The sequence below is a fragment of the Denticeps clupeoides genome, chromosome 7, assembly GCF_900700375.1.
Source record: "Denticeps clupeoides chromosome 7, fDenClu1.1, whole genome shotgun sequence".
NCBI classification, from domain to species: domain Eukaryota; kingdom Metazoa; phylum Chordata; class Actinopteri; order Clupeiformes; family Denticipitidae; genus Denticeps; species Denticeps clupeoides.
The window spans coordinates 19,830,191-19,846,613 of NC_041713.1; the positions used below are offsets into that span (position 1 = coordinate 19,830,191).

Sequence of the window (16,423 nt, forward strand, 5' to 3'; positions counted from 1 at the left end):
CTGGTTCTGGCATTTCATTGGTGGATTCCTGTTTTTTTTCCCCCTGGCTTTTCATCTCTTATCAGGTTGACAGATTGATTAAGGTTGTTTTTTTTTGGTAACTTTTAATCAGGCAGTGGTGGCAGTGGGGCAGTGGTGGCCTAGCGGTTAAGGAAGCGGCCCTGTAATCAGAAGGTTGTCGGTTCGAATCCTGATCCGCCAAGGTGCCACTGAGGTGCCACTGAGCAAAGCACTGTCCCCACACACTGCTCCCCGGGTGCCTGTCATCAGGGTGATCGGTTAAATGCAGAGGGCAAATTTCACTGTGTGCATCGTGTGCTGTGCTGCTGTGTATCACATGTGACAATCACTTCACTTTATAATCCAAAGTTACTTTTTCATTCATTGGTAAATGCACTGTATCTGACAATTTAATGCGACTCAGTGCAACAAAAGATGAATTGATATTGAATCTAATGTCACTGAAAATGTGAAGCTGAGAATGAAAAAAAATTACGTTTATTTAATCATTTTAATCAACTTCTTCTTTCTTTTTTCTTTCCTTCTTGTCTCTCATCCTTCTTTTTCCAACACTCTCCCCATACTCTCTAGTATAAATCTGTCATTCACAAATAGAGGCCAAAAGAGGCTCAACAGATTATCTTTTTTTCTGATTACAAATCAAACACAGCTTTAGTGCCTGCACACACACGCACACACACGCACACACACACAGATACAACTTTTTTTTCCATCATGCAGCAGGGCCCTGTGTCTCCTCCCCCCCTCATCGTCCTCTCTGCCCCTCCCCCCGCCGAGCTAAGGACGTCCCCCATTCAAGGTTCTGAACGAGCGAGGGCAGCAGAGGGAGGAGAGGAGGAAAACGCACATCAGTGCAGAGCGGCGTGGACGGGCCGTCCCGAAGTTAGAGGGGAAAAAGAAGAAGAAGAAAAGAGACCACACTAGTGGAAGAATAGACGGAGAGAGAGAGAGAGAGAGAGAGAGTGCCGGACTCCAGTTCGGGATTGTGAGTGTGTGTGTGTTCGGGACAGACAGTGATGGATCCGGCAGCGGCAGCATCAGAAGTGGTAGAGGAGCCCAAAGAGAGGAAGAAGATCCACTTTGCTGTCCCGGCAACAGCACCCACCCAGCTGGACCCGCGGCAGGTTGAGATGGTAGGTGGTCTGTTTGTGTGTTTGTGTGTGTGTGTGCGTGTAACCTTCTGCAATTCTGTGCTCAGCATCACGCAAGCCAGGCCTTTACTGTATCTAATCTTTAATGCTTACTGTTTCCCATCTGAAGGGAACACTGCGTGTGTGTGTGTGTGTGTGTGTGTGTGTTTCGGCTGGTCACTGATGTCAGGCCAAACTGTCCCCAACCCACAGGGGTGAAATGCGTTACTCCCGCCGGAGTTAATCATTAGTGTACTGGCTTGTGGGACCGGTGGCCCGTCTAAGCCCTGCTGTCCTTTGAACTCCGCCACTCTCCACCAATCACGTGTCAGAGCTCAGCGCCCAGCGCTCCTGGTCCGGGATCTCGGCGCTCCTGGTCTGGCGCTGCATCCCCGTTCTCAGAAAAGATGACGGCCTCAGTACTTTGGCCAGGCTGCTGACCGGGCCAAGCCGGGCTGGGCTGGACCGACTGGAGTCTCTTTCTCCCTTTTCAGTCTGGGAGAGAGAAAGTGGGTCAAAGTCGTAGCTGCTTGCGGCTGTGGTGAGCACGATCCAGGTCAGCATCTCTCTCCCCGGAGAATGGGGCGAGGAAGAGGAACAGGTGAACAGAGGAGAGGAAGACGAGGACGCCAGCTTCTGTTTAGGGTCACAGCAGATTAAAATGCTCACTTTCTTCTGAAAAACGATCTAATTTCTTGTTTCATGTCTATGAAGCCCGTACATTAGAAATTTATTGTATCCTGACACTCTTAATGTGTGTGTGTGTGTGTGTGTGTGTGTGTGATATGGAGGTATATGGTTGGATTGTCTGTTTTTCCATATTGTCTCTCCATATTGTCTTTGATAGACAGGATAATTGGTTGGTCAGGAAACATTTTGTCATTTTATTTTTAGTATCAGAATACTGACATGTTAACATTTTGGGAAACAACACTGGCATAGCTCAGGGACACTTTTTAATTTTCTTAATTGGTCAAAACTACACACAGGGTTTTATGGACAGAAAAGGGCCAGTTGAGTTTTAGTTAATAGTCTATAAAATAATATTTACAGATTTTAGTACAAAAATAAATGTCTATTGTCTAGTAATTATTACTATTAATTAAGACAATAAATGCATATTTCTAAGGCGAACATTAAAAGGGCCATAATTGCCAAAACTGAGGGTTTAGACTTGTACTGTACTGATGCATTAAGCCATCAATTTTATATTGATTCATTTCATGTAATGCTCTATATACACTGGCGACTGTACACCTTAAACAGCAGAAGTATTTATTTTTACTGGTACAAAGTTGGCTTTACGTATTTTTATTGAAGGCATTTACCTTTTGCAGTTTATAGTTTTTTTTTTTAGTGAGAGGTGATTAAAATATTTTCATCACTGGACAGAGTCTCACATGAGGGGGGCTCAGACAAGGTCACCGCTGCCACTGGAGCTGGTTCAGTTTGGCTGGGTTGTAGATAATGGCTATACTGTAATGTAAAGTACTGGAACGTTTGCCTTTTTCTGCCCGTCTGTAATAGGCTGGACGTTTACGGTCCCTTGGGACACACAGAGGGGAACAGGCATACAAGCGTCCCTTTCTTTACGCAGGGCCAGATGCAATTCCGTCTAAATTCTGTAATGGCTTCTAACTCCTTCAAATGGGTTCACATGAAAGCCTCATTAATGCTTATAATTCTGTCTGTAGCATTTGCAGCAGCACTCTTGCAGAACACCTGTTATACCTTCACAACCTACAGATGGACCAAATGTCCTCACATTTTAATGTGTTCACAGTTTGCAAAGACAAACACTCATTTACAATTTTTTTTGTACATTTATTTTAGTTTTTTTTGCTATTTTAGCACCGTTTAGGGGTAGATTTAGGTTTAGGCTCTGCAATGTATGTCCAATTGCATGCGTGTTACTGCGTCTCTTACTAGTTTTGAAGTTACCAGGACAAACTTGCACCTTCAGCTTCCAAAGCAGCTAATTTAAGGAGTGAACTCAATACATGGCAGGATGGGAATAGGACATTCAAATAAGCACTCGTTCCAGCTTAAAGAAACACACTGTCTGTAAAACAAAAAGGTCTCTAACTTTCACTATTGGCTGTGTCTCTTGTTTGCATGTAAAGTTAGCATTCAGCTTTGCCGAATAAACAGGGAGATCACATCTTTGTGCACCTCCACCCCAGCGTAATTATACATGAGCATTACCTCTAATGATGGGTAATAAGCTGTGGGAGTATCTGTGGCAATTAGTGTGACACACGCACGCTCATAGAAAATGCAGATAAACGAACATGCTGGACTGGACACACTGGGGGTTTGTTCAGACGTCCGGGCAGTGACCTTTAGAACTAAGTGTGTTTGTAGATAAATACAGGAGACCAGGCCCACTGTCAACACTCGGCCCCATCTATACACAACACAGCAGCATTTCACACACACACACACACTTGACCAAGCTGGCAGAAACAATGTTGTACTCAGCAGTCTGGGTCTGAGTCGCTGATTAATGAATGAATGTGTGGCAGAGTTAATGAGGAATCAGATATGCACTTTTTTTTTTTTTTCCTAAAAAGATCTTTTGGCCACAAGTTAAAGGTTACAATGCAGGTTTGTGGCATGTGAACATGTAGTAACAAAGGCTTTTTTCAAAATGTAATTACTGGCTAAATTATTATTAGCTATTTTTTTTATGAATATATACATTTTTTAAAATGACTTTTCATGGCTCAGCAAATATGTAAGTGCACAGATGAGTAATCATTTGAAGACAAATCTGTAAAATATGTTGGACTACAGTTATAACCAGATATAACTTGGCAGCAACAATGGGCATGAAAGGGGTGGACGATCGTATCATTAGATTCTAATTATCATTAGAAATCAGTATAGACTACAGTCTGATCACACGTTTAGATTTGTTGTGAAGAGTCAGCAACACAAAATCAGTTTATTCTACACGTGTGTTTTGTGTGTGATGGTAATTGAATATGTTATCACAATAGGAAATACCAGAGACACTATAATGCATTTCTCCATAGCCCTATAACAGACTAACACAAGCAGTGTAATACCGCAGCATGCATGACGGAACTGACAGTTGTGTAGAGGGGTATTACTTCACTTTCAACCCTCACTACCCTCAGTAGCCACATTACCTGCTTCCAGGTGAGTATGTGCTCACATCCTGCAAGTCTTAAATCTTTTTAGAACAGCATGGGGTTTGTGTGCAATGCATATCACCCACCCTGCTACTAGATAATCTCAGCAACCATATCAATAGTAAATTTACCCATAATCCTTTGTCTGCTAGTGGTAAGAGTGACCTGCTAAGCACACAACAGATGGAGAAGCAGGATGAATAGAAGGGGAAAAAAAAACAAAGAAAAATGAAGACTGCACACATGAACAAAACTACCCAAAAAGGAAATTAAATCATTGTGAATAATTTGCAGACCACATCTGTGCTCTACATTCAATTGATCAGCATTAAAACTTTATATTAGGGATCAGGAGTAGAACTATGGGATTGTTTTGTGAGTGGGCGTTTGTGTATGGGTGTGTACTAATGCCGTGCATGTCTGTTCTGAGATCTAGATTTTGGTGCCCTGCTACTGGATCCATTTCTTTTAATAGTCTGAGTTGGCTGTTGGCATCAGCAGCATTCTCAGGAGTGCAGACCCACATTGGGTGGAGTGATATGGAAGCTTTTATTTGACTTTATTATTTGAAACTGACAGAAGACAATTCACAAAATTACATTTTGTCATTAACAAATATTTCAGTATACACAAATATGTATAGTTATATCATATCCACAAAACTGCAGAGCATTTTATACACATGAAATAGGCTTTTTGGATAATTTACTAATTTACTGTCAATTTGTGGATCATGTTGCATTTGTAACTATTTGTGTACTGTATTGTATTTGAAAGTATTGTTTATTGCAGTGCACATGGTATTTAGCGAATGAATAATCACATCAGAGACCGATGGGTAGAAGTTATGAAAAGAACAAGTTTTGTAAGGAACAATTTCACAAGCTGCATCATCAAAAAAGTCCATCTCAAATTTACATCTTCTTTTGAGAAATTCTGTGTATATAAAAAGAATGTGACATGACATGTTCTGAGCCAGTTTCTACCACTGATTCAATGTCTAAGGCTTTAATATCACTTCACTTTCACATTTAATACCACCCTTATCATAATTTTTAAATATAATGGGTAGTTTTTTTCCATAGGAACTGAAAAATGACTGAATTGACTTTCTTTATGTTTTGGGTAGAGACATACAGTGATTGACGAATGTAGATTCATTTAGATAGATACCCGTGAAACACTCTGCGATGAATGTGCGATGAATTTACTGTCCACAAAAGCAGGTGGCGCTAAGTACAGTGGACAGCTGGTACAGAAAAGAATCAATCACTTTGAAATCTTCCAGTTTTGTTTCTTTTCAGCCTAAAATAAAAGCAAACACACAAAAAAAAATAATTTCCTGCTTTATTTACTCAATGCAACCTAATACATCCAAGTGAAATATTTCACAGCTAAACATATTCAAACTTCAAAGACAAGGTCACAATCTGATATTGAACAGTTCTGAAGGAGATGGTGCTCTGTCTAGATGTGCAAAGCTGATGTGTAAAGTCAAAAAGGTAATTCAACTAAATATTGCCGTAGGGGAGGGGTGGTCCTTTATTTACCTCAGTGTAAATTTCTGTCAGGGTGGCAGCAGGGCAGGGCAGGTTACAGACATAAAATGACCCAATGCTAGATACACAACATCAGGTGAGCATCATAAGGAAATTAGAATGACAACATAGACACCATGAAACTCTGGACTGGAACATGGAGCCAGACTAGCCCCCAGAGTCAGGACTGTGTCGGTGCTCCCCCTCCTGGGGGAGTGTGTATCACCAGGGACGTGTGGGCACGCGCACAGGGAAAGTCCAGGACCAGGGGTCCAAGGCAGAGAGCTGGTGGTCACCTGAGGTGCTTAGCTGTATTCTTGATGAGAAGGCGGCATTGTGAGGAACTGTCACTACCCAATCTGGTCCTGGTACTCCAGGCCAGGTTTTTCTGCTGTTTTTGTGTCCGTTGTGTGCCTGATTGCCCCGGTCTTGTGTGTTTGTGTCCTCCCTGCCGTGCCCTGGTTGTGACAAGAACATTACACGTCAGACAGGACAGGGTACAAGCATAAAACGACCCAACGACAACTAGATACATCGGGACTGCATTTATACACATCAAGTGCATTCAATCGGGAATTAGGATGACAACACAGAAACCAGAACATGCACCAGAACATGGAGTGTCCCACCAGAATTAGTGTTAATTTCTGGTTTTTGAAATTGTATTATTATTCAGAATTTTAGCTAGGTCATCTTTCACTTAAATGTTATTAATAGTGGTGTGCCGTTATCAGCGTTAACGTGCTGCGTTAACGTGAGACTCTTATCGGCGATAAAAAAAATTATCGCCGTTAATCTATTCAAAAAGTTGGGTTGGGAGCTGGGTCTATACTACGCAAGCTATTGTGCCGGAGTTAAATGGTTACACTAGATTTATAAGTATATTTCTTCTTTCTTGTGTCTTTTATTTTCTGATTTCCTAAAGACTGTTATTTTGTTTTTGAGACCCGGTTCAGGTTTCTTGGACACATGGCGTGAGCTGTGAGAGGTGCGTGGGGTTTGTGTGCAAAAAGTTATTTCTTTCATTTTAATTTATGTACATATTAGGAATATTTTGCATGTGTGTTATTTTGTGAAAATTTTTTTATGTTCTTTTAATACTGTATATAGAGAGAGGTGCAGAAAGACGCGATGTGTGACGCGATGTTCTGACGAGACCTTGCTTTTTGTACAGAATACACTTTGCACAGAAAATCTCTTGGGTGTCAGATCATCATTTGTGGTTCAAGAAACGAAATCAAAAAGTTACACAATGCAGAAGAAGAACCGCTACACTATGATGACTTTCACCTTGATATTTTAGCGCGGATGTATACCTAGCCGAATTGCACTGTAGGGGGCGAGAACGAGTCTTCGAACTGTGAAATTACCACATCAAACGTGACGTGGTAACACGGATGCAGCTATTTAACTGAATAAACAGTTGGTAAACACAAGTACATCTTATTGAACATAATTTATTTTCATCACCAATTATCATAGTAGAACAGCTTTCTCAAGCAGTTTGTGATTCATTTTGGAAACAGGAGATGAGCCCCTGGTCTAATGCGCCACCTGGCTTGAGAAACCCGTTCTCAAAGACTTACTTTTAGTCATTATTTGGGTAGCACACATATTCTGAATGCCTTCGGCAGAATTCAAATGAGCCATTTTAATCTAGATTAATGTAGATTAATGTAGATTAATCTAGAATCTAGAGTAATCTAGATTAATTTTTTTTACTCTAGATTAATTTTGCTTACTATATATTAATCTAGATTAATTCCAAGATTACAGTGAGATTAATCTAGATTAAGAAAATTAATCTATGCCCACATCTAGTTATTAAGTAACATTAGGAGTTAATAAAGCTTACTATGACATTCCACACAATCACACTAACCATAAAGGGCTGAAGAAGAAAATGTAAAAGAAGATCAATGAATGAATAAATAGAATAATGTGGTTGAAAGGAGGGCACAGAGAGAAACATAGGACACATGAAGTACTGAACAAGTGGAACACTCAGGCTACTTATCTGAAAAGGTGAAACGTAAAAAGTAAATGCTAGAGGTACATTGCAGAGGTTTAGTAGAGTATTAGCTGAGAGGCACGGCCTGGTCCCCTGGGTGTTTCACGTAGAGCACACCTAGAGGAGTGTGATACTACAACAATGTTGTCTGTCTAAAAACGAATAAAAGAAATCTGACTTTTAATTAAAAACACATTTGATGGCACCCATTGAAATTAATCTAAAACAATGAAACTGAACATACCAGTTGAAATCAATTACTTTTTGATTAATTAGGATACAAATATGAGGCCAATTTGGCAAAGAAAAAAACAAGACTTCATTCAAATGAATGCGTTTCCCTTTGTTAGTCAGGGAATTGTTATAAAATAGCTACCTGCTTGAAATGAACAATGTTTAATGATGGGCCAAAAATAAAACTTGCAAATTGTAATAAACTTGCCTGAAAGATTAACCTCCACAAACAGTGAGGCTATAAAATCTTAAACCCCTACAGAGGTCTACAGAACCCCAGCCAAATGCCACCTCCATGCCAACAGATTGTTTGGAACATATGGCAGAATAAAACCATATATATTAGTTATCATTCCGAAATATCACTAATATATCGATTTGAACAACTTGGAAAAAAATGGTGTATTTACAAGGTTACAAGAGAAGACTACATACTGTTATATTGGCAAATTCTGGCAAATTCAACAGACAGATGTTGGAGGACCAGGGTGGATACCTGGCAGATGCTTCTGTAGTGTCAGAAGTCCAAAATGTATTTGCAAAATATGATGTGTGCTGTAATAGAGGCCCGCACTTGTGATGGGGTGAGCGAAGGACTGATTTTCATCTGGGATGTTGATTGTAACTGTGAAGATATCTGCTGGATGTATATCTATTGCTGTGGAGATGGACTGAAATAGTTCAAATGAGATTATGTCACAGCTTCAGCTGCCCCAGCTGGCATCTTAATGAATCAAGTAGACCTGGTCTCCCAAGCCAGACCCACGTTGCCTTATCTGGTCAACATTACCCGGCGTAATTCTAGTTTATGTTAGGTCCTATTTTCTGAATGTTGATTTCTTATACAAAACCATTTGGTTCCTTTCTGTTACTAACTCAGTGCTGCCATGTTTTTTGGAAGGCAGGAACAACTGGTATGCAGGACTCCAAGTCATCATGTGGTCGACGTGTATAGACACGTATTCCAATAATGACTGAAATGATTGTGGTGCTTTTTGCAGGCATTGATCAGTTTCCCAGCTGCACACATTCTAGCGCCCATTGCTCTATTTTCAGTGCTCCAGCTTTCCTGTCCCTGTACAGTTTTCACTTGCCCTCTAGGCAAAGTGTGCCACATTTTATTCCACTCTCCCAGTTTTCAGCAGGATTTGCCAGTCACATGCACACTTCCCATGTTCATTGTGTCAAATGTGGAATATGATTTGGTCTTTTGACAGACTGTTACTCACTGACATTACCTCAGTGGACTTACAGGTTCTGTGTACTGGATTTTAAATGCAGTGAGACAGTGCAGTGTGATTAAATGTATGTGACCATCAGGAACAAACACTAACATATTAACATGCGCCTGTACTGATGAAACCCTTTTCAGACAAACGTGTCCATGATTTTGAGATAAAGATGCAGGTGTCTGCACTTATGTGTGTGTCTTCGTGTGCATGTGTTACATACGTACTACTCCAGGATTTTCACAAAGAGGAAAAAATAAACTTTAGCGTTTGAGATCATTTTGTCACACAGGGCATCTCAGGACCCATTAAAAAAAAGTCTAAAATGAGGCTATACTTGTAGATCATTTTAATACACCACCATGACCTCAATTATACTTGTGCCATATATGTATATATATTAGACATCTACCAGAGAGCGAGAGAGAGAGAGAATGTAGTGAAAGTGGGACTGTGGATAGTGTTCTTTAAATAGTCTGCTGTAACCAGAAAGGGATGGGCGGGGGACGTGTATGTAGATGTATGTTAAGGGAACAACAAAGTAAGCTTAAAAATCACAAATACTGGCTTTAAGTCCTGAGCTAGTAGGAAATCCGCACTTTTTGAGTCCCAAGGAAAAGCAGCAGAACCCACAGATCTTATGATTTGCTGACATGACATTAAAACTAGAATAGAGAGTTCTGCCTGCTGTGCACCTGGCAAAACTACAATTTGTGCCACAGTCATGCCTGCATGGATTTCTAAACCTTGAGGATTTTTTCATCATCAAATTTTTTTGTCACATTCATTGTTCTGCGCTTTTTTCAAAAATAGAACTCAAAAGTTGTGCACTAGAATGAAACAAACTACTGTATGTGTCCTTATCAAAGCATTAAAATGCAGATACGTGCAGAATGAACATGTCTATACTTCCATACTGAGCTAAAAAAAACTAGTGAGACTGTGTTAGATCAGGGTTCAAGGCACGGTATGGCCTGGTCTTGACCAAGATGATAGGTTCTTTATGTTTCCGACCTTCTGACCTCAGTTTACAGCGAAGCGATGCCTGTAAAACATCAGATTATTCCTCAGAGCACAGTCACATATTAGTTAGAATATACAGAGTCCGTGGGGCTTGTTTGCTTGTGTGAGGAAAGGTACTTCCTTTTTTCCCTTTTCCTTGCTGTTGAATTATTTGCTAACCAGAAGATGACCAGAATTTACTGATGTTTTTCCAAATTCATAGCACTCACTTATCCTGCTTCCTCTTTCTGGATGTTTCTCACATATACAGAGTAGCTCAAAAAGTGTTGCCAGATATCAGCCCAAACCATCCAGAAATACACACACACACACGCACAAAAAAAATCCCAAACAAAACTGCCGGAATGATCTTTTACTATCTTGTTCATCTCGGTGACCTCTGTTATATAGAGTCAAATTGGACATTCCTGAACACATCCAATGTATACATTGTATTCCAATGTATTAATGGCGGTGGTAAAGATGGTTGCTTGGAAACGGGGACGTCTTCTGCAGGGATGTTTCCTGGTGAACCAAGCTGGTTTAAACCCTGCTGTCTGCTGACCCATTAAACTGAAACATCATGTTCACTGATCCTTCCTCCTTTTCTCCTTCTGCTTTCCCCCTAAGTTCCTGTTCAAACCTTGTCTGCATGCCTTGCTGCCATAATAAAACTTAAGCAGGACAGCACTCTGTGTTCCAGGATATGTTCTCCTCTCCCCTGCCTCCTACTGGCTCACCTTTAACCTTGGCAGGACGGAGAGGAATTCCAACAGCGAAGTGTAGTCTTGATGAGATGGCCCCTCTCCAGAAATAGTTGCCAGCGGAAGTGAGGGATCCTTTGCCCATGTGCCACTGGCTTGTTAGAAGCTGTAATGCTGTAATAATGCGTCATCTGATGTGTTTGTCGCAGATCCGGCGTCGCAGGCCCACACCAGCAACACTGTTCAGAGTGGCTGACCAATCGTCGCCTGAGGAAGACAACTCTACACATCAGGTAACTGCACCGTGAACGTGGATAGATGCTGTGATCATCACATGTGAAATTGTTCCACATTGCCTCAGGACTAGTTGGCTGGTTTCGAACCAGAGCAGCTTTAAAGAGGGATTATATGTGTCCACAGAAGCTGGGCAACCGGACCTCGAACAGATATTTACATAAGTGGTCACATGCACACAGCAAAGCCTGGTTTAAATCGAACACAGAACAGGACGTCTGGGTAGAATGCAGATTGATGTATTATAGATGAAGACTTTCTTTCCTCAGTGTGCATCATAGATTGATGAACATTGTCCTCCAGGGTCTGTCAATCCTACAGATGATACATCTTCACTGTCTGCTTTGAGATTCCGGAAGGGCTTTTCAGGCGCTTTGCTGAGTTTTGATGAAGAAATGTAACATGTGTTCGCTCTTTCGGTTTCCTACTGCTAATTCCGATTCCGTTTGTTCTCTCCCTCAGTGAGTTAATGGTCTAGATTTTCTCAGATCTCATGTTTTTTTTTTTTTTTATGCCAGTGGGTCGTCGGGGAGAACGGCGTTCTCAAGCCCAAGCGGGTCAACCCCAACGTGTACCAGCCTCCGTCGCTGAAAGGTAGGGCTGTGAGGGATGCGACGAGTGCTGCGCCGCACAAGCACTCCTTCACACATCCCTGCACATGCGCATCATTCTGTCTGCTCCCTTTCCCGTGCATGTGTGTGCATGTCTAGATATGTTGCGTTGGTTTCAGACGCTGCATAGCAATAGGCCGAAACCGAGATAGTGAGAGGAAAAGCATGGAGAGAGTGAGGGGAAGAGAAAATGAGAGATTAGAAGGGGTGACAGCTGTGCTGGATGGAAGTCTGCGTGCCTCTGGATCATCCAGGATTACGGAATACAGGATACAGCTTCACACACACACACACACACACACACAGACACACAGAATGAATTTTTTCTCCAGCATGAATGAATGCATGTTCATACATTCAGACACGCAGCACTGTGCAAAAGAAACCGCATGTACCTACAACCTGCCGCACAGCAGAATGCTGAAAGAAATTGTCCCCAAATCATACATGGAGGTGTTGTGAAAAGGCAAGACTCTGACATCTCTGAAAAGCTCTTTTATGTTGAGGATGTTCAGAGTATTTTCCCCATTTTAGGTTTTTTTTCTAAGGTTTTATTGCAAGACTGTTAGACATTTGCACAACAGATATGATATAAGAAAATCTAATAAGAAATCTAACAACTGAGGGACAATATAGGATATTTACAATTTCATTCTATTAAGATTCTCACATGTGCACTCTTTGATTTGGAATATTTGTATGTGTGTGGTGAGGACTGTATATGTTTAATGCCTGGCCATTTTACATAAAAAATGACTTCATGTGATCATTTTTATTTCAATTTGTTAAAATTTTAAACAAAAATAATGTAAATACCCTTTTTGTTTTTGATGGGCATTTTCAACACTTTTAGATGGGCCTAAAACATTTGCACAATGCTGCACACTGACAATTTTGCGATTTCTGGTCTGTAATCCCAAGGAAAGAATATCTTTTCAGTTCCAGGAAATGAGCCGAGTGAAACATGTCCTGCTTGTGGCTTGTTGTTTAGAGGTGGATTGGGGTCCTTTGTCGGTTTGCCAGTCTGTCTGCCTTTCTAATGCTTTCTGTGGCTTTCTGTTCGTCCTTCTGTCTGTCTGTCTGTCTGAGACTGCAGTGGTGGTCACCTAGTCTGGTTCATTACACAAACCTGCCCCTTTTTTACCTTTGTGCCCCTGTACGTTGTGGTGACATGTCCCTGTTTGTGATGTGTTTGGTTGTGTGTCACCTGTGTCCCCTTGCGTTGGTGATCCACGTCCAGCCGTACAACAGATGGCTGAAGCCCAAATGCAGAAGCTAGGTGTGTATCCACACATGGAGGAGGAGCATGAAGACTGCAGTGGACAGGGAGAGGTGCAGGAGAGAGACCTCATTCAGAGCAGTGGTAAACACACACACACACACACACACACACACACCAGTCCTGTGTTAACAAGTACTTTCACAAACTCATGACATGTTTGCACACACATAATGACACAGTCATATAAACATGCAGGCATAAATACACACTCATTCCTAAATACAAGCCTGCAAGTGCACACACACACACACACACACACACACACACACACATACAACTCATGAAGACAGATTCCCTGAAACCACCTTCAACAAGAATCATTCATACAAACACACATACACAAAAGAACTATCTGCACGTGCACACACATCAGATGGTGACACACACCTCCCTGTGCCCTTGTCTGGCCGAGTCAGTCGTCTAAGCTTCACCAGCTGTGCCCCTCCAGCCATACTGTGTATGTGACTGCGTATATCATTCCCAGCCAGCAATACAATCCCCCCCAGAACCCCTCTCTCTTACACACACACACAGATACTGAAAAAAGTAGTAATAGCAACGTCTAAGTACAGCCGGAATCCTGCCCCTCCTGTGGGACACAAGTGTTAGAGTGTTCACAGTGACAATCAGTGTCTTTACACTTTTTTTTCTCATGTGGATGAACCCGAATCCCTTTGTCCTGATCTCTGACCTTTGATTTCCTTTACCTCTGTCTTTTGGAAAATTCTGCATTATTGTCTGTGTCAGCAAAACCACCAAAATCCCTGATATACATTCATTGTAATCATGTGTTTCCTACTATCAAACATGGCATAGAGGAAGTTGAATGAAACTTGTTCTGGCTAATTTCTCCATATCCACCATCCTGGCACTAGATCAGGGAAAGTGGTTGGGAAGGGAAGCTTTGCTATGCTATCAACTTACACAGTCGGAAGCGTGTAACTGATGGGTCCTACTAAGAACATGGACATGAGGACTTTATTTCCAGCTTTGGAAAACACGGCCCATGTTTCTGCTCCACCAACAGTTTTCCATCCTCATGAATCTAAAACATTCCCAATATATGAAGAATAGGTTCTGCACCAACGCCGGATAATCATCCAGAAGGCACATTCAAATGTCAGCTCACTGTAATAGGTCTGCACATTGTTAAATGAACATTCAATAATCAATGCATTGCTGTTTTCTGATGTCCTAAGTGACTGCAAGATACTTTAATGAATTCCGAGCTCCTAGGAAAGCAATGCGAGGAGGCCACAAAAGGTCAACTAGAAAAAAGGCCTCTTCCTCTGACATCACTTCCTCTTCTCACAGGTCCACCAGAGGAAACAAGCCCAGCAGAGACTGAATCAGAGTTGAACATGGCAGAGGCCATACCACAGAGTGACGAGGAAGGACAGGCAGAGGAGGACGAGGACAACAGAGAGGAGGAGAGCTGAAGAAGGAAAGACTGTGAGAAAGAGGAGGGGTGGGGGAGGGGCAGTTTAATAAAAAGAAGCAAATGGGGTATAAAGACTGACACAATTGCAAAAATAAAATGCAGGGCGGACCATTTTCTAAAAAAAGAGAGAAAGACCATTTGAGGGCATTGTTTGTCTGTGTGTGTGTGTGAGGAAGTTGAAGAAATAAAGGTGACAAAAAGAGGACAGATAAATTTGGGTGTCATGAATAAGCAGGGTATTACAGAGACGTGACGTGGACGTGCTGCTGTGACCCTGCTCTGACCTACTAATGAAATGAGAGAACTCGGGGGACGAGAGTTCATGAGCCGCTTTTAACAACACGACCAAATGAAGGAAGTCGTGTATCCTATCAGTCAGGTACTACAGAGTCCCCTTTGTGATGAGGAGGGGGACAGAGTGAGACTAAGCACACAGAACACATGGGTACAGAGTACAGTCACACGAATGTTCAGATGTGTACATAACATTCCATCTTTCATGCTATCTTTTCATCTTTCTCATACACATTGCAGCGTAGCAGTGACAGAGAGTTCAAGCGCATCAGTACAGTTAGCAGGAACACCAACAACACACGTCAGGCCTGCTTATCGCCATAACAGTTCCACATTTAACAGAAAAAAATAACGATCAAAACAAGAAATTAACAAAATAAACCAACAAAACACTCCCAGGGTGTGGCGGGCAGCACTGTGGCCTCAGTTCTGGCCACTGGATTCTGGCTCCTACAGGCCGACTGTGGATGGAGCTGCGATGGATACCGAGTGAATGAGTGGGTCTTGATTTCAGGAAAAGAAAAAAAATAATAAATAAATAAATATTTCGTTTTTAATCATTATCCAGGCCATAATGACTGTACAATCATTCATGCATAACTGCAAGTGGTGCATCCATCACATAACATATGAGCTGTGGACAATATCTGCTTTGATCAACACTGTAAAGATAACAATGTAAGAAAGTAAAATGTTGCATATTGATTTTATTTGTATGCTTCTGCTTCTAAGCCGATCACTGGGCTTTGCTGCCACCTAGTGGCACGGTGTACGCACAGAGGTACTCATGCAAGTGGAAATGTGCTGTATACCCACCAGGTCAGCATGCGTGTGAACAGTGGGCTTTGTGTATATTGTACATATGTAATCCGGCGACTTTTCCTCTGAACGAGTCAACACAAGTAATATGTAATAAAGAGACAATAGCAATAATATGTAATAACAAGAGCTATGCAACTCTCCACAGAGACAGCAAGACAAATGTGCAATCACTTTAATGATGCTAATGATGTTTTATAAAATTATAACTATTATCTGTTGGAATCTATAAAACTGTTTCCCCCGCAGACCTTAAAAAGATAATTGTTCAATAACAAGACGAATTGTTCTGAAATTACTTTTTGACTTGACATTTGGTGACGCCAAATCCATTTGGAAGGGCCCTTTTATCCAGATTCAGGACATTCAAATAACATCAAAGACAACATGATGCGTCCAATAAAAATATCAATTAAATGTCACTGTTGTACTGGTGATTCTTTGATTTGGGGCATTTACTTTTTCTTTTCGTCAAATTTCGGTACTGCCTGTAGTCCCGGGTCGAGACCTTAGAAGGCCACGCCCCCCTCGAATCAGTTCGACTACAAGCGATTTTACTATGAAAAAAATCTTATTATAAAGAATAAAAGTAATTTTCCACTCAAGTAACAAAACGTGGACAAAACGTGTAACGAACAAAAAAAAAAACCACAGG

General features: G+C 41.4%; 1 protein-coding gene across 2 annotated transcripts; it reads left to right on the forward strand.

Annotated features, from left to right (window-relative positions):
* The first annotated feature begins 797 nt into the window (after positions 1-797).
* Positions 798-16,190, forward strand: ppp1r1b (protein phosphatase 1, regulatory (inhibitor) subunit 1B). Of its 2 annotated transcripts, XM_028986507.1 has the most exons (5): positions 801-1,154; positions 11,237-11,320; positions 11,840-11,915; positions 13,173-13,295; positions 14,529-16,190. In XM_028986507.1, exons 1-5 carry the CDS (start codon positions 1,038-1,040, stop codon positions 14,651-14,653), a joined length of 525 nt encoding a protein of 174 aa, XP_028842340.1. In that variant the 5' UTR covers positions 801-1,037; the 3' UTR covers positions 14,654-16,190. The 2 variants fall into 2 exon arrangements, with proteins under 2 accessions (XP_028842341.1, XP_028842340.1); XM_028986508.1 differs by lacking the exon at positions 13,173-13,295 and having other exon boundaries at positions 798-1,154.
* The last annotated feature ends 233 nt before the right edge of the window (positions 16,191-16,423 follow it).